Source organism: Balaenoptera ricei, chromosome 13 (assembly GCF_028023285.1).
Source record: "Balaenoptera ricei isolate mBalRic1 chromosome 13, mBalRic1.hap2, whole genome shotgun sequence".
Taxonomy (NCBI): Eukaryota; Metazoa; Chordata; class Mammalia; order Artiodactyla; family Balaenopteridae; genus Balaenoptera; species Balaenoptera ricei.
In genome coordinates this window covers 95582592-95606018 of record NC_082651.1, presented here as the reverse complement: position 1 = coordinate 95606018, position 23427 = coordinate 95582592, and the positions used below count along the sequence as shown (strand labels likewise).

Genomic DNA, 23427 nt, shown 5'->3' with positions numbered 1-23427 from the left:
TCCATGAATGGTACTTGAACAGCACGTTACAGTGTGAGGAACATCACAAATGGCACGACACGTTGGCATCGTGGTAGGTACGGTAATAGTATACAGTTGTTCATACAACAGAAAAATATTTGGAAAGATATACCTTCTACTGTTAGTAGTTACGGATTAGTGGGGAATTTGTTATCCTGGGTACATGTGACTTTGATGAAATAATTCTGTCTCTTATGACTTTAACTGAAGTATCACATGACACAGGAAAGTGTACAAGTCATGAGGGTAGCTGAGCACCCAGGTGAAGGACTAGGACCAGCCAGGTGCCAGCTGCCCCATCACGTCCCCCTTCAACCACTTTCCCCTCTCTCCAGAAGTAACCACTGCCCCAGCTGCTGCAAACAACTTTCTGTTAATAGTCGGAGCCAAAAAAAAACCATATTAGGCATCAGGTTGAGGGTATCAGAGAACGAAGGGGATCTGGCACAGGCAGGCTTAGAGAAGTCATGACTCAGTAACCGCAGGGTGGTCCTGAGGTAAAACCCACGCCCCCAGCTTTAGGCTGGGCGTCTCCTACTGGCTCAGGAACGCCCTGCCCTAGAGAAGCACGCCACAGTATCGGGCTGCTGAGGAAGCTATCAGAAACACAGGGAAATTATGGAGCACGAAACTCATGTTTAACATTTTTAAAACAGAAGACTTCAAAGAAATGGGGGCATTGCAGCAGGTGCTTCAGGAATCGCCACCCTGAAGAGGCGGGGCTGTTTAAGGGGTCGCTAGGGGAACAGCGGGGCCTGGAGGATGTGCTCTGCAGCTTTCTATCTATCCAGCAAGTTTTTCTCGAATGTCCCTCACAGCTTCAGCTCAGGCCCTCCATCTGCCCTTTCAGGAATCCCCCAGAACAAAAGCTGAGGGGCACCTCGCTCTAGGAAAATCTTGATATTAAAGAATATGTTGAGGGACTTCCCTGGTGGTCCAGTGGTTAAGAATCCACCTTCCAATGCAGGGGATGCGGGTTCAATCCCTGGCCAGGGAACTAAGATCCCACATGCCACGGAGCAACTAAGCCCGCATGCCACAACTAAGACCCGACACAGCCAAAAATAAATAAATAAAATATTAAAAAAAAAAAAAGAGTATGTTGAGTTCAGAGGGGCGCGTGTGCTGGGGGGGGGGGGGGCTGCTGAGCGAGCACTTCGTCGAGCGCTCCTGAACCCGTGCGAGGTGCTCGTGCACGTACGGGCCGCGTTCGCTCCGCACCGAAATGAAGCATCAGGCCCACTTACAGGAGGAAACGAGACTCAGAGAAGTTACGGTCAGTGGGCACAGAACTGGTAGCAACAGGCCTGGGACTCCACCCTGGGTCAGGCCGGCCCCGTTGCCAGCGTCCCAAGCGTCCAGAATGGGTCCACACCATCCTCCTGGCCCTGGCAATGCTCCGGACTCAGACGAGCCCTAGCTTCACAGGGCGAATGAGGCCCCTCTGCCAGCTGCAGCACTGCTTCTGGAATCTGGCACAAGGTGTACTGGCCCCCCGCATCACACGGAGGACCCCGAAGAAAGAAGGAAAAGGGGGGCCGGGAAGGCCAGGCGTATGTACGGAAGCGCCTGACCCCAGGAAACAGGTCTGGAGAACAACCCTCAACCCCTGGAGAAAAACTCCAGCTGGCAGTGTCCTTCTCTAACTTCTTCTCAAACTCCCAGCTCCTGAAGACAGCAGCGTGGGAAACAGAAAAGCAAGCCACAGAAAGCTGAAGCCCCGTGAATAGCTTAGGGGACCAGCTGAGAAAGGAAAGTACCAAACAGGTGGGGGACCCTCTGGTATCACAACACAAGTTGGGTTGGCTGCCCGCGTAACCAGAGTCTCTTTCTGGTGACCGTGTCTGTCCACACACACACACACACACGCCTTTTTTCTGGAAACGTACCCTCTCTCTCAGACCACAGAGCTAACAGTGTGCCCCACGCTGTCCCCTGCCTGGGGGAGCAGGCCAGTCTGCACAGGGGCGGAGCTACAGCGGGGAGGGGGTGTAGGAAGAGAAGACGGGAGACCTGAGGAGACAGGAGTAATGCTGAAACAGGAGGGAGACAAGAAAGGAGGGCCGACCGGCCTGAGTTTGGAAGGCCTGGATCCAGGTGTCCCGAGGCAGTAAGGCTCTACAGCCTGGCTGTGTTAATTAACGCCTTTGCCTTTTTGCTCACAGCATTTCAAGTTCGAGTCTATCATCTACAATCCAAAGAGTCACTCTCCCAGTTGTACATAAAGAAACGCACCTCCAAAATCACATTCATACACAAAAAAACTAAGGAAACCAAAGTTATTTTTCAAATTAACTCAAGGAATGGGTCTCTCTCCAAGAAGCTGTTCAAATGAAAGCATTTATTTTTATAAACATTTTCTCCAGCCAGTACGTCTCTAATTACACTTAAGAAACAGAATAAAAAAAAAAAAATCTGTATTTAATCTTGTGCCAAGTTAAAAGAATATCCAGTAGCTTCCACTTCTTGTTTTAGACTGTTATTACCATTACTTTATATTCTCTTGGTATAAAAATATGTTTTAAAAAATCCCAAACTAACACATAAACAAGCAACACAGCTACCAGCATATCCTTATAAACATAAACATGACCGACGCTCGCAAGTCAGGCAAGACAGGAATGGCATCTCGGGGTGGCTGATTCATGGATGGCGGCAGGCAGTGCAAGAACGTTTCTGGAAGACCGTCAGTCCCGGTTTTCAGCACAAGAGAACCTCTCATGTCACGGTGCACGTTTCACAACATTCAAAAACCACCACCTCGTTTACTTGATTAAAACCAGGGGAAAGGGACAATGTTCTCGGGGAGCCACAAGGCACAGAAGCGCCCTGGGGGCACCGCACGGCCAGCGGGCCCAGCCCCGCGGTCTGACCAGAGGCCTGGGACCCGCTGCCAGATGCTGACCCCCGCAGACGCAGCGAGGGTTTCCGCGGGGCTTCGGGAGCGCGCGTCCCCGGCGCAGACAACACCCTCTAACGACGGTCAAGTAGGGGAGGCGAGCTCCTCCGACTCACACGTGGGATCAGTTCCAGACTCAGTGGAACGGCCGTCCTCTCCGGGGCCTGGACCTCAGGTGACCGGCCGAACGGCGGAGGGTCTTCCTCTCTTGTCGGTGCAGTTTCTCAGCCTCCTGCTGCTGCTTCTGCTGTTCCGACTAAAAGAGAAAATTAAATGAGGAGAGAGAAAGAGAAAGGAAAGGCCAACACCCCTTTTTTGTGACCCTCAGAACGCCAACAGCACAACCACCAGTCACTGCCATGCTCCGGCAGGCACAGCAGGACGAGAGCCAACATTTACCATCACTGCGAAACCTGAAATCCTAAACCCCTCGGTAAGAGAACGGCCTTGACACACGGGTCTAAACCACACAGTCTGAGGCTGGCTTTCCAACTCCCCACACAACACGGCCCCTCCCAGGAGAGCCAACTTTAAGAGACGCCATTGCTTTCAAGATGTCCACGACTTCTCGTGTAGAACTGTCTTTCGTTTACAAGCCAGAGCCATTCATTAGTTTACTCACACTGTCTTAAAGACACAAAAGTACTTCTGTGTCCTGAAAGCGTATAATAACCCACCCATGATTAAGCATTCAGTCTCCAGAGCTGGTTCCAAAGAGTTTTTGGCTATTTCCAAAAAGTCACACTCCCCTTGAAAGGCAGAGATCTACCATTAAATGCTGATAAAAGCTCAGCAGACACGTCAGTCACAAGTTCATGGCTGGAGTGGGTGCGTGGGTTCTAGGCGGGCTGCCTGAAAGGCACCGTTCTCAACACTCAGGCGAGAGCCAGACCTCCTCCTAACAGTTTCACTACGTTTAGCAGAAATTCTTAAAAGAGAGGAGTTTCAACGCAGAATCCGCGATGAAGGTAAGAGCTACATAGTTTTAAAAACACTTTTGGTGGTTTGGATAATACAAACTCCTAACCGTGAAGCTCAAAAAAAAATTCTTAGCCGGTGGAACTGACAGAAGGTAACTGTGAAAGCAGTGGCAGGGACAAATTTTTAAAGGTTGAAAAACACTGCCTTATAGACACCTACGTACGCAGCCTGCCTGCCTGTGACCTGTATTTTCCATGCACCTGAAAATACTCATTTGTATTTTAGTCTTGAAGAGAAAGTCTCTGTGTTCACTTCCAGCTGGTATCATTCAATACTTTAAAGAGTTGGAAGGTGAGGGAATCGTGAGAAAGGAAAGCAACTTATAAGACCAAAAAGAGAGGAATCGCCCCTATTCTAGGAGACTCTTAGAGATTCCGAATAATTATTTAAGTTCTTTTTCTGATTATTACCATTTTTGCAAAGCCTTTTCAAAATAAAGCCTGCCCTGTGTACTCCTCCCCTTGGCTCTACCTTGGCCCCGTCCCAGCCCGGGGTGCTGTCCGCACCCCACGGGCCCCTCACTGCAGGGGAGGAGCCTCCAGCCACAGGACTTTTTAAAAATAAAAACAGTATGTAGTCTTCTGCTAACTAGAACTTTTCAATAACTTTCCACGGCTCTTAGGATTGAGGTTAAAATTGAACATGACCTACTCACGAGGCCCCACAGGACAGCCCTACACGTCTTTCCAGTTACACCCGAAGCCACAGTTCCCCTCCCCAAGATGGCTGTTTCACACGCGTAGGCGCCTTCAGATCCCCGAGCAGCCTGCCTGCCCCACCCAGGCTCTGACCTGACTCTAGGACCCAGCCTGTCCCTCACTCACCCGCCCCGCACTCCACGGTCCAGGCCGGGCCCCTGACACTCACAGCCCCGGGCCTCCCTGGGAGCACGTCCCACGTTACAGTGACGTGACTGTATGTGTAGCCCCCTCTACAGCCTGAGGACTGCGGTGGCAAAGACCAAGTCTGTCCTGTTCTGTGTATCCCCAGCATGTGGCACAGAGCAGGTATTTGATACACATTTATTAACGGAAAAGTCAGAAACCCCGAGGGAAACCGCATACTCCCTAGCAGACCAAATAACGGTGTCATCAAGACCCCTGTAAAGTCAGTCAATTTGTTTTTTCATGTTAAAAAGTATCCCTAGGGCTTCCCTGATGGCACAGTGGTTAAGAATCCACCTGCCAGTGCAGGGGACACGGGTTCGAGCCCTGGTCCGGGAAGATCCCACATGCCGCGGAGCAACTAAGCCTGTGCCCCACGACTACTGAGCCTGAGCTCTAGAGCCCGCGAGTCACAACTAGTGACCCTGCGTGCCGCAACTACTGAAGCCTGTGCGCCTAGAGCCCATGCTCTGCAACAAGAGAAGCCACCGCGATGAGAAGCCCACGCACCGCAACAAAGAGTAGCCCCCGCTCGCTGCAACTAGGGAAAGCCCGCGCGCAGCAACAAAGACCCAACGCAGCCAAAAATAAATAAATAAATTTTTTAAAAAAAGTATCCCTAAAAAAAGTGCTTCTTGTCCAAATAACTTTGGGAAAATAAAATAAAGATGAACAGGGTGTTCTGGGTGGGGCTTTTAAGTCAGGTGCTGTTATGCGTCTCTAATACAGACATCAGTCGTAGATTTCCCTTACGTGTCTGGTGGCAAAGCCCCTTTCCACGAGGCCCTGCCCACTGGTCCCCACAAGGCAGGAGCCTACACAGGAGCTCATAAGCAAGAGCGATCGTCCTGCAGACAAACCCCTGTCCAGAAAAACCTCTCATCAGCCCCTTTCTGAAAGGCGGCTGTACTTGGAAGACGTCGCCATCATGTGACCGATGCGCTATGACTGAAGAGCCAACTAGCTCACTCCCCTCCTTGTTCCTGTCCCGACTCCTTCCCCACATCCACAGCAGTCCGGTCACAGGGACGGGGAGGGTGAGCACAAACCCACACCCTCGCACTAGCAGCGGCCCAGGGCCCCTGAGGAACTGAGCTACAGGACATCTGAAACACGATTTGGGACCTAATCCCAGTTTTGCCACCTCACAATTTTAAATAATATCAAAGCATAGGTTTTCTTCCTCTATTTGATTCACATATGAAAAAACTGGGAAAACTCGAGATCTTACCTGACTGTATCGTACCCGTAGTATAAAAAGATACGTATAAACAAATATACAAACAATTCCCTAAATAGTCTTAAATCAAACTAAGACTTAATAGTTCAAATTTTGTTAGTCGAATGATAAAACAGGCATAAGCCAAACACCAATTGACGCATTCCCAAAAATAGTTTCCAAGCCTCTGCTAGACTCAACCACGAGCCTGTTTTAAGTATTTTTTACTTAGTGCTTCTTTTGTTTTCAGGGGAAAAAAAAACCCCAAGAAAATCAGAGCCATCTTATTTTCACTTTACCATGAATTACAAACTGATATTCAACTCAGTACCTTCCAATTAAGGGGAAAAAGCGGGAAAGGAGCGTGCACGCCTCCTCCCTGAAGCTCACTCCGAGCCACAGAGGGAGCGCAGGGCCGGGGCGGCCGCGAGCCTGAGGTCCTCCCACAGCTGCCGTGCGCCTGACGCCCCCTCGGCCTCCTGGACTTCAGAGGGAATCGGGAAATGTCTGATGGTACACAGAGAATTTCTAAGAAACCAGGTATAGGCACAATGAGCTCGTCTGAACACACAGCCAGTTTTGGCTTATTTAAATGAGAAGTGTAAGAGTGCAAATTTGCTCTAAATGGAGACAGATTTAACTGAAAAGCTTCTTACACTTAGAATAAAGATGTTCTGAGGGGCGGTGGGAGAAGGGGGGACTTGGAGAAAGGTGGTCAAAAGATACAAACTTCCAGTTACAAGATAACTGAGTCCTAGGGATGTAACGTACAGTGTGATGACTACTGCTAACACTGCTGTATTATATGCCTGAACGCTGTTAAAACAGTAAATCCTGAGTTCTCATCACAAGGAAAAAACAATTTTTCTTCCTTTTTTGCTTTTTCTTTTTATTGTATCTATATGAGATAATGGATGGTAACTAAGAAAAAAAATGTCCTTATCATTTGGCAAGCCTCCTGATGACACCAAGAGAACTGTCAAAGAATAAGAGATGAATGGGAGAGGGTGTGAACAGACATTTCTCCAAAGAAAATATACAAATGGCCAATAAGCACATGAAAAGATGCTCTACCCTCACTAGTCACCAGGAAAATGTAAATCAAAACCACAGTGAGATACCACTTCACACCCACTAGGATGACTACAATAAAAAAGACGAAGAATAACAAGCGTTGGCAAGGATGGGGACAAAATGGAACCCTCATACACTGCCGGTGGGAATGCAGAATGGTGCCATCGCTTTGGAAAACAGTCTAGCCGTTCCTCAAAAAGTTAAACAGTTATCATGTGGCTCAGCAACTCCATTCCTAGGTAGATACCCAAGAGAAACAAAAACACGAGTCCACGCAAAAACACATGCCTGAATTTTCACAACAGCATTATTCATAATAACAACAACAAAAAACCCAACCCAAATGTCCATCAACAGATTAAAGGATAAGCAAAATGTCGTATAGCCACACAATGAAATATCAGTCATAAAAAGGAATAAAGTTCTTACACATGCTACAACATGGATTAATCTTTAAAACATGCTAAGGTGAAAGAAGCTGGTCGCAAAAGAAGACATGCTGTATGATTATATTTATATACAGTGTCTAGAACAGGCAAATCCATAGGCAGGGGAGATGTGAGTATGGGGTGACTGTACAAGGGGTTTCCTTTTGGGGCGATGAGGATGGTCCAGATTTAGACAGTGGTAATGAACACCCAACTTGGTGAATATACTAAAACCTCTGAACTGTACACTTTAAAAGGATGAATTTTATGATATGTGAATTATAACTCAATTTTAAAAAAGAATCAGAGGCGGAGTCTTTCTTACTCTTTCCCTCTTGGTGACAATGTATATTAAGGAAGATGGACTAAATGAGAAAAAAAATTTGAAAAACAAAACCATGTAGCAAAAATAGAAAAGAAGTTTTCCCTCTCCTGAGAACAAAGAAAAATAAAGGGAACAGTGAACAGGCTAGAGAAGAAACATAACCTGGCCTGCAAGAGTTAATCAATCCTAGTTTCATTTTAACTGTTACTAATCTGTAGTGTCTGTAGTTAGATTTGTCCTTCACAAAGCTAACCGGTCACCCCTAATCCTGTGTAATTTACATTCTGCACCTGGTATTTGCTCCCCCTGTAATCTCTTGTAGCAAATCACCCCTTGTAGCTGTTTGCACTTCAGAAAGGAGGTCACAGACCCATATCCCAGAGACTAACGGACCCAATTACCGGGCTGCCGGACCCAATTACCCGGTTGCCTGACTCCAGTGGGGACTGTTTTGAAATAATGCAAGAAGAAGAAGAATGTAAGACCTTCACCATTTTGATCCTTATCACTCACTTCGGACTGCGAACTCCCCTATAAGGATGCCTGTAACTCCCCAGGGAGCGGGGGCACAGTTCTTGAGGCGCTGGCCTATTGTGTCTTCCCTTTGCCTGGCAAAGAAAATAAAAAGCCTCGCTACTTCTTATCTCCCGAACCTCTGTCTCTGTACTTGTACTCGGCATCGGTGCGCGGGGAGCCAAGACTCGGCAACAGCCTCACTGACGAGTTACCAGCAAGTGTTCAGAGCAGCTTATTCCTCCTTCAGTGGGCGCCAGGCATCATCAAAGCCGGCTAAAGAACTGACTGTTATAAGTCAGTTTAGAATAACCTACTACTGACAGAAACTATCTACGCTGGACAAGCTGATCCTACTGCCACGAACATATCGGAACTCACCAGTTCTTGATCTCCTTTAAGTCCACGTGAGTCTGAACCAGTCCACTATACCGCAGGAGGTCACGACTTCTGCTTTAGAAGGCCCCACTCACGTGGTCCAGCCACCCAGAAACCACACGGCAGCTCCTCACCAACAGCACCAAGCCTGGGGTCACTGAGGCCCTGTCTCCCTCAGGACACCAGAAACAACGCCAGCTGTGCCGAGGCCAAGCAGTGCGCTTGCAGCCCAGGACGCGTCCTGGCGGCAGGAAAAATGCCTGAAGACAACACGGCTCCTCAACAGGGGAAAAACTTGGGAAGGCAGCTCTGAGGTCACACACGCACAACACTACTGGAGGCCTATTTTTCTTCTGTAAATTAAAAAAGAACATTAAAAAGCAACTTACCTTCTTTAACGTAAATGTCAATTGTTTGCTGCCAACCGTGGTGTCCGATACACTCAATGTCCCATTTTTCGCTTCGAGTTTCAACCGGTCTTCAAGGGTTTTACTGCAGGAAATTTAAGAGAATGACATATTAATTAGCATTTTGTTTTGATTTACCATTTGAAACAAGTTTTAATTGTAATTGATCACACGAAGAATGATCTTTTACAAATTTGGTAAAGACAGAAAATGGCATTCGTTTAATACTATCAATGGAGAGAATTGCAGGCACTCAAACCGTCATTATCCAGACTCAGCAGATCCCTAGTAGAAACAATGGCTGCCCCAAACACCCACTAATTTAGTATTTTAAGTGGTGGTTCCACATATTTCAATGCTTGCTACTTATCTTACTAAATCACATTTCTGAAGCCAAAATGCAAAGGAGCAATATTTCTGAAGCCTGTAATTTACTGTAATGGTCAGCGGCACTTACGCTGCTAAAGCATTTTATATGTAATCCACGCATGAGTTAGGTATGTGAGCATCTCAGCAACTCATTCACCTTCTGCAAAGGAAGCTCTCCAGGTCAAGCCACAGAGACGTGATATGAGAATTCTGATTTTTCCTTCACTTGGTCTTAGCTCACGGACCACACTCATCACCCACAGTATGAGCAACTTCAAACATGAATACTCGTTTGATTACACAGAGAAAACAAAAGCAGTTACACTGAGGGTAAATTCTATCTGATCCAGCCCTATTCACTGCTACTTCTCCAGGTGTTTTCCTTTCAATTTCTTACCTGAATTACCCTTTCTGACACAATTTGCCCAAATTTCAATTTCATTTCATCTCTTGATCATGTTTCTAAGGTCTCTTTTTATCATCTTTGTCCCTGCTATGGTTTGCTGTGCCCGGCAACTCACTGCCATGTACAACAATCAAGACGTTAAATTTGAATTTTGTACCAGTTATATAACACTTCATTGAATGTTCTTAAAATAATGTATTATTATAAAATCAGATCATTGTTAAGTTGGTTTAGAGGGGAAAAAACAGAATTAAGCCTAAAGATAGACATTTTGAGTAAGTTTTAAAGTTAGCTCTAGCCCTTCTAGAAAAGGCTAAAAAGCAACACCCTCATATCCCTGGGATGAAACTAGGAGGGGAGAAGAGAGGGAACAAAAAACAAGAATACGGTTTTCTCTTCTATTCGGTTCCTTCCTCAAAAAAAAAGTAAATATACTTCCCTTTCCAATCCTCCTTGCACCAACTTAAAACTGAATGCACCCTTTTTAAAAGTTAATATGAAAAAACTTGGTTGAATTTAAAAGGGGGGGTGTGCACTGTATGAAAGGGTCTTCTTTTTCCTGAAATATGATCTTCGTAACTAATTACTGAGGAGAACACAACTCCTAAATGATCCATTAGACAAAGTGATGCTCCTTTGAAATTCTGAAGCCAATGTTTGATGTTTACACCTTTGAAAGCCCTACCTCTAGTTTATGACTACTAGTTAGTACTAAATATACCTTCTTTACATGATTTGAGACATAAACGTGGTTAGCATAAAAGTGGCACTGTTTTCTAAGCAATAATGTTATTAAGAAGCACTTTTAAAGTACTTTTCATCTTCAAAGTTCTTAACAGACTAACTAATTAATCCTTTCAACATCCCTGAGACAGAAGCGCTTATCCTCTATAGATGGCACAAAGGGAGGCAAGATGTTCTATGACTTGCCCCAGGCCACAGACGGATTCAAGCCTAAAACCAGGATTCCACCTGAAGAATTTCTGGTTTCCAGGCGTGTGTCAGACCATGCCTGATTTATAAAGGTTTGTTCAGGAAATGTGTCCACTAAGTATTCTAAATGACAAGCTTCCACATGACAAACTGAATGAGAAATTAAGGTTTGGTTTCGCCTTTTTTTCACTTAAGCAGAACTCAAAGGTGACGTGTAAACTGACTCCAGCGCGCCTGTGACTCATGTCAGCTCTGCAAATTCCTCCAGTCCTTCATTGCACTTTTGTTCTTTCCTTTCAGAGCTACAAGTGCTGAGATTTTAAAGGTAACAGGAATTCTGAATAAGTATGGAGCCACTGAGACAAGGTGGTACACAGAGAACACTAATTTGGGAAGAAAAAGACTTTTCAAGTAAATTGTGGGAAATTACTACTCTTTTCAGGATGACCTATTTCCTGCAGATAGGGCAGAGAAGCTCTGGTCTCCTCTCCGTGTACCTGGCCGGGCACCTGCAGCAACTTGTTCTGCCTCAGCTCCTTGGAGAGACCTGAGCTTTAGGAGGAGCCGTGGCAGAGGATCAGACGCAGGGGCCGAGGGCAGAGGCTCCTGCAGTAAAGCAGGTCCCACTTCCCCCCCTTTAAAGTCGGCTCGCGGAAAGCGGCCGTGAACCACCAGTCCCGAAGCCTGAATTCCCGAAGTGTGAATTCGCTCAGAGGTGACTGAAGACGCAGTCAGGCCCCTGAAAACTGTCTACTGTAACCGAAGAAGAAAACACAGAAACCCCCCTGCCCGTCCTCCTCACGTTCGCCCAGCACTGGCCGGCCCTCCCCGTCCTGCTCCTCTTCCTGTCTAGGCTTTGGGTCGCAGGCCTCCGGCTGCTTTGTAACTGACGGTAAAGTTAAGAGGTTTAGGGAAAAAGTACCCCCCTGCCGGTCACAAGATGATCAAAACTCCCCCACATCTGCGGGGACTGCTAAGAAGACAGCCATGGGCTGCAGAAGGTGGAAAGGCACAGGAACGACTCAGTATGGGATGGAGAGGGTATGGGGGGGGAAGAACCTAAATGATCAGTACGGCTGCGTTAAAAGAATGAAGAAAAATGGGCATAAACTACGAGGGGAAAAAAATCAAATTATATATTTATTAGATGCCCCAGGACAGCTAAATGATTTACTTCTTTGAGGCTTTAAAAACACACACACACCAGTATCTATTTCCTTAATTGAAACTAATTAAAAATAATGCTCCTTCACAGAGTTTTTAAATCACTCTGTGAGGAAAGGGAGGTAGGGGAGTGGAAGACGTACCTAAAGGCACCTGCTTTAGTACAGCATTGAGAAGAGTGAAATGAGCTTAAGAGAAAGGAATCACCCCACACAGTCTACATCAAAGGGAGTAAGAAGAGAATGGAGAAACAGAAGTATTTAAAATTTAAGTACTTCGTTTTAAATATATAACTTTGACAAATATTTACATACACTGTAAAGGTTACTGGAAACTATTTCAGTGCTTTCAGTTTGCATACGGTGGCTTCAAAGCCTCTATCTCAGCAGATGTAAGTTCAAGCAACCATGAAATCGGTTATCTCAACTCGCAGCTCAGTTAAAATTTTAGAAGATCCCTAATATCCACTATTGTTGCAAGTGTGGGGAAACAGGCATCCTGGCAAGAGGGCAAAGGGCCCAAAGCCCTTCTGGAGGCCGATCTGGCCAAATTGATCGCACACCTCTTTTGGTCCAGCAAACTCCATCACTAGGTAAGGCAGTCTAAAGAAATTCTTGCACATGTGTACATATTTATAACTGTGAAAAAGGAAGAGAAAAACAAGAAACAACCTCAACATCCAAAATTAGATAGCATGGCCCATCCATCTTACGAAATATTTATGCAGCCATAAGGCAGACCTCCATGTATTTACAATGAAAAAATTTCAAAACTTATTGTTCAATGAAAAGAGCACGTGAAACAGCAACAAGGTTAGTGTGATCCTTTCATGTCAAAGGCAGAAAAGCTACAACTGTACACGTGAGTGTGTGCATACACGGGAGTGACTGAAATCTAAGAAGGCGCCCAGAGCAGGACCTCAGGAAGGGAGTGTGGGGAAGAAGGGACTTTCACCTTTCATCCTGTGCTCCTAAGTATTACAATGATAATATGCTCGTGTATTACTGGAGCACATATTACTGGAATAATAAAAGATTCTCTTTTTTTTAAAGTGAAAGTTTGGAATTAAACTGCTTTCAAAATTAGATTTCAAAAATGTTTATATTAAAAATGAGACTGCATTCTTTTAGTTCTTATCCACAATCAGTGAAGAAAATTAGCTGAAGAGTAAAAACTGGCCATAGTTATTTAATTTAAAGTGGATAAGGTTGCAGACATGATAGGCAGCTCACCAAGAGCTACTGAAGTAGCTGGTGAAGAAGATGAGGTCGTCAAAGGCAAAAAATGTCTTAAAAATCTTTGAATTTCCAGGACCTACCACAGGGTAGGTGCTTCAAAGAATGCTCTCATGAATTGGGCTGAAAGGGCCACCTAGCATGTAGTACTTATTACCCAAGAAGAGGGGCTATCCTCAACTACTGAAATTTAGAAAGTTATCCCAAGGACTCTTTCTCTGGGGTTTACCAACAGACACTTCCAATATTTACATCATGCGCCGCAGACCAAGGCTGCCCCAGGTAACTGAAGAGGCTGATGTGCCCAGATTCCTGACGGAGGCCAGCCGGCGTGAACTCCCAATCTTTCTACCTAGAAACACAATCATCTCCACTCGTCCTGACTTCTCTCCCTTGTCTCTGAAGATGTACTGGTGCTCCTGGCCCCATTCACTCCTGACTGCTCACCTAATTCGGCTCTGCCAGTTCAGTCCAGTCTCTCATTTCTTCACTCTCCCCTTCCCCTCTGTGTACTGATAAGTCACATCTCTCAAGCCTAAAAACCCTTTCTTACCAAGTTACTGGCTCTGAATTCCTTCCTTTCACTGCCAATGTCTTGAAAGAACCATCTATGCTAATTGTTCACAATATTCTTTTATCTCCCATTCATTCATCAATCCTGAGAAATTCATCGCAATAAGACACCCTTCCTACGGCCTTTCTCCAACCTCCATTCCGGGGACTCCCCTGCTCCCCCTGACATTTGTGCCACGCCCCTCTCGGTGAAATTCTCCCCATGCTTGGCTCTTTCGTTTTCCTCCCGCCTCTTGGGCAGCTCCTTAGTAATGTTTACTGCCCATATTCTCCTTTACCAGCCCTCTAAATCAGAATTCTCAGCCCCAGCCTAGCGATATATTCCCGACACCTCTAAAATCATATGTGTTACTTTGCCTGCACTTGTATGTTGTCAGAGAGGTGTACGGTTTTCATCACAGACGCAAGAAAAATACTTGTTGTTCCCAAGGGCTCCACTCTTAGCCCTCATCTCCCTCTACATAATTGTGGGAAGTCTTTTTTATACCACAGTTTCAGTCCCACAATGAAGCTGGTATCTCTTCTACCAATGTCTCTGGCCCACCTCCTACATTTCCATTTGTCAGCTGGATGTTACCAAGAGGACATTTGGGTCTTGCGGACTTAATGTGCTGAACACCCAGCTCAATACTTTAGCCTTAAATTTGTTTTTCATTCTGTATCCCTTATCTCGGTGGCAACATTGCTAGACATTTCAACATCACCCCTGACTCCTCTGATATTAAATTAGTAACCAAACAATGTTGTAGCGTGTGTCTTATTCTTAGACATGCTTACAAATACTCATGCTCCTCTCCACCCCACACTTCAGGCTTTCGTCACTTCCCACTGAGACTACTGTACAGTTTGTGAGCTGACCTCACAGGCCGTTTCTCCCTGCATTTACTCTCTAAAACTGCGGTATTTCATAACAGTCTCTGGGAAATAGGGACTTTTTCGCTTATGTTTTTATGTTTATTTTCTACAACAAACATGTACTGCTTTTCCTGTGTAAGTATTTCCATCGTTGGGAGGAGGGGCTGAGCAGATCTGATCACGTTATTCTGAGCCCAAACCCCTCCCTGGCCCGCCAGGACCTGGGTCGGGGCCCAACACGCCTCTCCGGCCGGCTCGTCAGCTGGGCCCCTGCCACTCGCTCTGCGCTCCCGCTGCACAACGAGGGCGCTTCCGCGCTTCCCTCACTCCCACGCAGCAGTCCTCTCTCCACGCCGTGCCCTCGGCGAGAATGCCAGCTTTCCCACCCTGCTTTCTGTGCTCATCTTTTTCTGTCAAGAGACCAGTTTTAATAGGACCTCTAATAAAGACGTCCTCAAATCTCTAAAAACTGACCCTCTTTCTTCCTTGTATACGTTCCCTAGGCCTCTGGACAGCTCACGGCGTCAGCGAGAATGGGAATGCTACGGGCATGTGAGCTGTGCTTTTCCTTTCCATCCCCCGGGCCTAGAACAGCACTTTGCTCACATGAGGCACCCGATGAATGCTTGACTGATGAATGGGTGGGTGGAGAGGCTGACAGGTGGATGAACAGACACACAAACAAAGCGCAGCACACTGGAAGGCATATGAAAAGGTGCTGACAGACATATGCATTTATCTAAAGCCCTGTTACTACGTCAAGCAAAGGACTCACTCAAGTACTCAGTCGGGATTCACTCTTCACTTTTCCCTTTATAGAAATGCTTTTAAGGTTGGGCAAGTCCAAGTGAACTTTTAAACATAATACACTTGCTTCTGATGTTGTGTTTTGTTGATTGCCTTGTGGTAACTCACAGAATAAACATAAGGAATCACTATAGCTCTCTGAAGGATAAATGGTTCAATGCTTCATTAAATAACATTAAAATATTACAAGTTCAGAATTTGCCAGAATAATCCAGTCAAGACCAGAATTCAATAAGCAGTATGTGCCAAAATGCCAGCAAACTGCAGGCTATTCATACCAAAGGGTTATTACTTTAAGCAACTGGATTTGGCTTTTAAGCTTGTGTAAGTATTATCACTCATATAGCTCCTCTTCTCAAAAAAATTGTTTAACTTATTGACGTTTAACTTAGTAAGAACGTGTAACTGCAGTGCATTAACTTAGCTATTATTTATCATTAAATACTAAATTTTCATCCCTTTTGTTTTTTACATTAATATCCTACTACAACCCACAGGCAAAACAAGAATGTCAGTGAGTTTAGTCATGTCTCCCACCCCGAAATCGTGGCTTCCTGTTACCATGGTTACCCTGAAAACAACTGCTCCCAGATTTTCCTGGGTTTCAGGTAAATGAGTTCTTTTTCAGCAGATCTTGAAAGGGTAACTTCCAGAGTTGCCTGACATGTAGGCAAGGCATAGAAGATTCACACTCTCACAAGGATTTATCAAGTGCCTACTCGGGTCTAGGTACTGATCCAGGAGCTAGGGGTAAATAATGCAAGACAAAAACAGCAGATAATCTAACAAAGAAATTCACTCCACGGAATCAGAATACTGAAAACAAGCAGTCTTCCCTCTGCTTCTGAGTAGGACTCCGAATAAAAATCTAAGAATGACAGCTACATAAAAAGCGAGGTTGCACATATTGCTGATGGAACGTAAAATGAAGAAGCCTCTTTGGAAAACAGTGTGGCAGTTTCTCAGAAGGTTAGACATAACGTTACCATGGGACCAACAATCCCACTCCTAGGTACGCAGCCAGGAGAAATGAAAACACATGCCTATGCAAACACACACACAAATGTTCATAGTAGCATTATTTGTGATAGGCAAAAACTGGAAACAACACAAATATCCTTCAACTGATAAATGGATAAATAAAATGTGGTATATCCCTACCCTGGAATATTACTCGGCAATAAAAACTAATGAAGTACTGACACATACTACAACATGGATGAACATGTAAAACATTATGCCAAGTAGAAGCAGTTGGACAAAACGCCATGTACTGTATGATTCCACTTGTATGAAATGTCAGGGACTTCCCTGGTGGTCCAGTGGTTAAGAATCTGCCTTCCAATGCAGGGGACGTGGGTTCGATCCTTGGTCGGGGAACTAAGATCCCACATGCCGCAGGGCAACTAAGCCCGTGCGCCGCAACTACTGAGCCCCCGTGCTCTGGAGCCCATGCGCCTCAACTGGAGAGAAGCCCGCGTGCCCCAACTAAGACCAGACACAGCCAAATAATAAATAAATAAACATTAAGGAAAAAAAGAAATGTCAGAATAGGCAAATCTATAGAGGTAGAGAATAGATTAGTGGATGCCGGGGATGGGGTGGGGTAAATGGGGGTGAATACCAACGGGGTAAGGAATTTTGTTTGGGGGCGATGAAAATGTTTTAAAACTGACTGCGGTGGTGGTTGCAGAACCCTGTGAATAGGCTAAAAACCATCGACTTACACACTTTAAGTACGTGACCTCTATGTTATATAAACTATATTTCAAGAAAGTTGTTATGAAAAAAAAAAGTGAGGTTGGCAGGTAAAGAAAATTTCTTCAAAAGATATTAAGCCTATCACTAGATTCTTTGTCTACCAACGTCTCTTTTGTTAGTCAGAACCAGAATTTCTAGGTGCTCCTGGATCTAAGCTGAAGGGTTTGCTCAACATTTGGTTTCCCAGATATTTGCCAGAAACTGCTGAAATAAAGATGAATAGGCATATCTCCATTCCAGAAACAAGTCAGCCTGTCTATCAATATCCTCCCCACCTTTTCCCCCTTCTTCTGTCTGAAAAACCACATTTTTCAAAACGGGAAGGTGGGAGCTAGAAAAGCACGGGGCACAGCGCTGGTATTGCCCCTGACCTAATGCCTCGCCGGTCTTGCTCGGGTCCTCCTCCTCCTCCCCTTGCCTTGGCTCCCCAGACCTTTAGGCTCTTCTTACAAGGTACTCTACTCTGACTGGCTATCACATCCAAATCCTGTATATCAATACTCAGCCTAGAAATTCTCAAAGCAGAGACCTGGGTGACTTAGAGCTTATACACGCTTTGGGCTTACGTACCCAGCTAGTTCCTTACTTAGACACCTGACAACTGAAACTGTTCAAATAATACCACTTCTTTTAAGGTGGATTTTTTTATTGTGATAAAATATATATAACATAAAACTCACCATGTTAACCATTTTTCAGTGAACAGTTCAGTGGATATTCACACTATTCTGCAACCATTACCACTGCCCATTTCTAGAACTTTCTTATCATTCCAAATTGAAACTCTGTATCTCATTAAGCAATGTCTCCCCACCCCTCAACCGCTGGCAACCACCATTCTACTTTCTGTCTCTATGTGTTCGACTATTCTAGAATACCACTCTTTCTGATCTCTCAGTTTGCCTACAAGAGACTTAAAATTCCTGGCAAATTTTCCAAGTGACCTTTTTAATAATCAGGTAAACTACGATGATGGTAAACATAACTGAAATTCTAACTTTTAAAAATAACTTTCTGTTAAAGAAGTTGTTACCTCTTAATTACCACCATAATTTAAGAGAGTGGCTTCTGCAGTATAAAAGTGATCCAATGTATATATTTACCAATACTCATGGGGCCACACCCTGCACCTTATTGTATGTAAACTATACCTCAAAAAGTTGTTAAAAATAATCACAGTAAAGACCAGTGTATTTCCCCTCAGGCCTTGTGGTGCTTCCCTCACATTAACTCCAAAGATCCAAATGCCGCCTTTAGGGCAAGGAGAAAAGCAAGGCTGGGACAACTCGAGGAACCATCACTGAAGGCTGTGCTACTCACTTCATCAGCTTCTGCTTTGTGGCAGAATCTCTGAAGCTTCTGAATTCTTCGCCTGCTTTGATCTCATAAAACTGGGGCTTGAGGACCGTCTGCCGGTCCTCCCTGAGCCGTTCCTGCCGCTTCACTTTTTCCTCCTGTTGGAGAAGTCGGCGCTGTTTCCTGACCTCTGCAACCCAGGCTTTTTCATCATCCGAACTCTCAGAACTTTCTGCATCACTTGGTTTTCCTTCCGGTTCTTCCTCCTCTTCCTGAAAATAAAAATAGTAAGAAGCAGCTCCTCTCCCCCAACCAAAAACACTGACCCACTATTTTCTCTTAAACAGCATTAGCCCATCAGAGTACGTGACATCGCATGCATCGGAAAAAACATCTTTAATTAAATAAGATATATTCCTAAGCTGAAGGTCAAACAAATTACAGCTCAAGTTTGTTCAAAGACTCTTTCAACTTACACAGAAAACTTTATTTTAAACAAACAGGAGCAAATTCTAAATGATAAAGAGTACATTACTTTTTCATGAAGTTCCTGTTGCTCGAAGAGTCTTAGTTTCTTCTTCCTTTTTTCACAAAGTTTGGAAACAAGTGGATTCAAAAGCCTAAATTCTTCACTCTCTTCGTCTACTTGGAAGTCAGGGTTCTCAAACATAACTTTAAATCGATCATCGGTGAGAATATTAGGAAGGCTCTATAAGAAAAAGAATGTCAAAATTTTAAGTTAATATTGGAATAAAATCTGACCAGAAAGATGGCTTAAAAACATTTTACTCAATAATAAATTAATAAGCTACATAAAGCACAACTTATTAAATTATTATGAAATTGCTAAAAGAATCAGTTTCCAGAACTTTCTAATTGCTTATCTCTTACCCACAATCAAATTCTATTCACCTATTTCACAGAAAATATGTGTTAGTTGGCCGTTGCACACAATGAGCTAAGACTGAGTCTTTTGGCCTAACCTTATGCTTAATACATTAGAAAGAATTTTCTTCAATTAACATTTTTGGATGCAAAAACATTTTTCAAGAAAATACATGTTTCTGAAACATGGCTTTTTAAGCATAGCTACTATACTGAATGAAAATTAGTGAGACTTTCAACTTCATATTCTAAAACTGGGAGAGGAGGTATGCATCAATAATAAGTCAAGAATTAACAAGGTGGGGAGCTGGTGGTGTAAGTTTACTGACTCTGAGTTATTCGGAAACCTAAGGGATATTTCCTTCCCTCACAGGACAGCCTCGTCGATCTTTTTCTCCTAGGCCATTTAATTGTTCTCAAAGGATATAATGTGACACTGCGATTTTGACATAATAAAACTTTACTATTGAGACCCATTTTGGATAGCTCAGGACTGACACTGCATTCCCTTTTATTTATACCACTCTGAACAGAAACATTTTCTAGAATGTACTGTAAACTTATCTGTTCACTTAAACAGATGATAATCTTATACACTCAGGGCTCTCCTATTGTTCCTTATCTGCAATAGGCTTGGAAACCAGATACATTAACCTACTTAACATGGTTTGTAAAGTAAACAGCCTAAGCACAGGCTGGAAAAAATGAACCTGTTTGTGGTAAACTATGGCTCTACTTAACAGACTATTTTACTGGCTGCTTCTCCACTATTGGGAGTAAATAAGGTTGTAAGTAGTTGAGCTCAGAATGTTGTATAACTGAGCTACACAAAAAATTGGTAAACCATGAGACATTAAGGAACTTGGGTTGTTTATTACCTGTATGTACCTAAAATCTGACAAACCCTTACTAAAATTCTATGATATACTGAATATATATTTGAGATATATCGAAGTCTTCCCTGACTAAGTATCATTTCCAAGACAGATTTAGATTCAAGGAAGAAACAAAGATAGGTAAGTTCTAGCTCCTGATCCCAAGGCATTCACAACCTAATGAGCAAAAAGCAAACAAACCTCTATGCTACAAGGCACCTTAAAAAGGATGCTAAACAGAGTTGAAAGTGCTCTAGGAGCAGAGAGGTAAAAAGTAATTCCAACAAGGTACACCTCAGAAGGGTTCACAGGGGATATGCATCGGGGAGGAAGCTTAAAAGATGGGTAGTTTTCAACAGATAGAAATTTGGGAAGAACATTTCCAGACCACCGAGGAGTGGTGAACAGTCTAATGCAATAGATAATGCAAGGATAATGGCAAAATTTGAAAAAGCAATTCTTGATCAGGCCAGATTGTAAAGAATTTTAAATACCGTGACCTTATTCTGCAGGTAAGGGGAAACTATTAGGGAACAAGAGGATAAGGAGGAGAAAGATACAGACAGAAGAGTGCGTCAAGAATCTCAGATGACAGGGCTTCCCTGGTGGCGCAATGGTTAAGAATCCGCCTGCCAATGCAGGGGACGCGGGTTCAAGCCCTGGTCTGGGAAGGTCCCAAATGCCGCAGAGCAACTAAGCCCGTGCGCCACAACTACTGAGCCTGTGCTCTAGAGCCCATGAGCCACAACAACTGAAGCCCAGGTGCCTAGAGCCCGTGCTCCACAACAAGAGAAGCCACCGCAATGAGAAGCCCACGCACCGCAACAAAGAGTAGTCCCCGCTCGCCGCAACTAGAGAAAGCCCGCGCGCAGCAACGAAGACCCAACGCAGCCAAAAATAATAAATAAATTAAATAAATAAATTAAAAAAAAAAAAAAAAGAAACTCAGATGACAAAAAGAAGCCTGCTTTGCGATTCTGCAGCAGCGTGCTACATGATGGGCTGTTGAGGGAGAAACCAGAGTCATGGGGAAGACGAAGAGGCCTCTTGAGGAAACTGGGAAAAGAGACAGGGCCTGAGTTAGGGCAACTGGAATCTAAGGGTGTTTTAGGAAAGGATGATAGTGAGATACACTTCCAAGTTCGAACTGATAGATACAGCTACAGATGAGATGGGAGGAGGAAGACTGAAAAAGAGGGTTAAAAATTTCAAGTGTCTAGCTTAAGCGACTAGAAAGCTGGCGATACAGCAAGTCAGGATCCGTCACTGGAGACGATCAGAAAGCGAGGCAGAGGATGGAGGAAAGGGCAAGAAATCATGTACCAGGAAACCACGACATCCCCCAGTAGCTAAATAGTAAGTACACCGTGCTACATTCAAACAACTGAGTATCATTTAGCGTTAAAAAGAAAGAAGGGGGCTTCCCTGGTGGCGCAGTGGTTAAGACTCTGCCTGCCAATGCAGGGGACACAGGTTCGAGCCCTGGTCTGGGAGGATCCCACATGCCGCGGAGCAACTAAGCCCATGAGCCACAACTACTGAGCCTGCGCGTCTGGAGCCTGTGCTCCTCAACAAGAGAAGCCGCGACAGTGAGAGGCCCGCGCACCGTGATGAAGAGTGGCCCCCGCTTGCCGCAACTAGAGAAAGCCCTCGCACAGAAACAAAGACCCAACACAGCCAAAAATAAATAAATAAATTAAAAAAAAAAAAAAAAAAGGAAAAAACTCAACTATATGCTAAAAAAAAAAAAAAAAAAGAAAGAAGGTTTTCAGCCACAAAAAGACATGGAGGGACCCTAAATGCATATTATTAAGGAGAAAGAAGCCAATATGAAAAGGCTACGATCCCAACTATATGACACTGTAGAAAAGGTAAAACAATGGAGACAGTAAAAAGATCAGTGGTTGCTAGGGCTCAGTAGGAAGGGATGAATAGGTAGAGAGCATAGAGGATTTGAGGGGATGTGAAAATATTCTGATGTTCTAATAGTGGATACATGTCATTATACATTTGTCCAAAATCGTGGAATGAACACCACCAAGAGTAAACCCTAATGTAAACTGTGGGCTTCTGGGTGATTATGATGTATCAATGTAGGTCCATCGATTGTAACAAATGTTCCCTCTGGTGGGAGATATTAATGGGGGGAGGGGGGATTACGCATGTGTCGGGGCAGGGGTATATGGGAAATCTCTGTACCCTCCTCTTGATTTTGCTGTGAACGTAAAACTGTTCTAAAGTAAAAATTGTCTTAAAAAAAAATCCAGTGCATGAGAAAAGTTAAACAAAGAAATTATGTTCCATTTAAGACTGGTTAACTCAGTCTATGGCTCAAGGAGAACATCATCTGGATTCTGATGGACACCATTAGGTGCCTAAAATCAAGGCACCAGGACTCAGGAGAGAAGAGGGGGATAAACCAGATAAATTTTGGAGTTACCTGTAAACACAGGATACGTAATACTGCCAAAGACCACATGAATAGCTATTGGCCTGTTATACATTTTCAGGTTTCATGTATATACATATAAATCCCAAGGGAAATCTTTTCTTTTTCATCTTACTGTATTATTAAATAATCACATTTAACAAATAACTGAGAAACATGTTAAAAAAGGATATGTTGGCTAGTATTCTTTTTTTCCCTTAATTTAAAACAAATAAGTTGCATTGCCTAAAGACAAGTATGCCTTAGAACAAATATAAAATAAAAACTCTCCTAACCCAGCTGTAAAAATATTTCCATCAGAGAGTTTCCTAGTCTAATTGTTTGTTTTCACAGCTGTCTTAAAAAAAAAAAAAAAAAAGTAGTTTGAGATGTAGTTAGTGATGTGCTGTAGTAGTTCACGAGCGTCTGGCTAGCGAGCTGCCCTACAAATACACATGTGCATATGCCAAACACTTGCCACTGGAATTTAGGAAACATCTTAAAGTATTGTTTATACCACAGCCCTGCCTCAAAGAAGTGTATTATGTGTAGATCTGAGTAGGATGCTTATTATCAATATTTTGTCCCAACACAGTGACATATATGAGAAATACTTAACATTTAAAACAGATTAATTCTTTCAATGCTATGGTATCTATGAAATTAAGGTGATGCAGACTTCTGAGTAAAGATGGTGGTTCGAACATGAGC

General features: G+C 44.1%; 1 protein-coding gene across 1 annotated transcript in view; it reads right to left on the bottom strand.

The window, feature by feature from the left end:
• Positions 1–2387: 2387 nt before the first annotated feature.
• Positions 2388–23427, bottom strand: part of NOL10 (nucleolar protein 10) — an 85706-nt gene continuing 64666 nt past the window's right edge. The window contains exons 18-21 of the mRNA XM_059942213.1: positions 19064–19237; positions 18553–18800; positions 9112–9214; positions 2388–3176 (exon numbers count right to left, since the gene is read on the bottom strand). Coding sequence (XP_059798196.1) covers positions 3057–3176; positions 9112–9214; positions 18553–18800; positions 19064–19237 — 645 coding nt within the window. The 3' untranslated portion in view covers positions 2388–3056. The remainder of the gene's footprint in view (positions 3177–9111; positions 9215–18552; positions 18801–19063; positions 19238–23427) is intronic.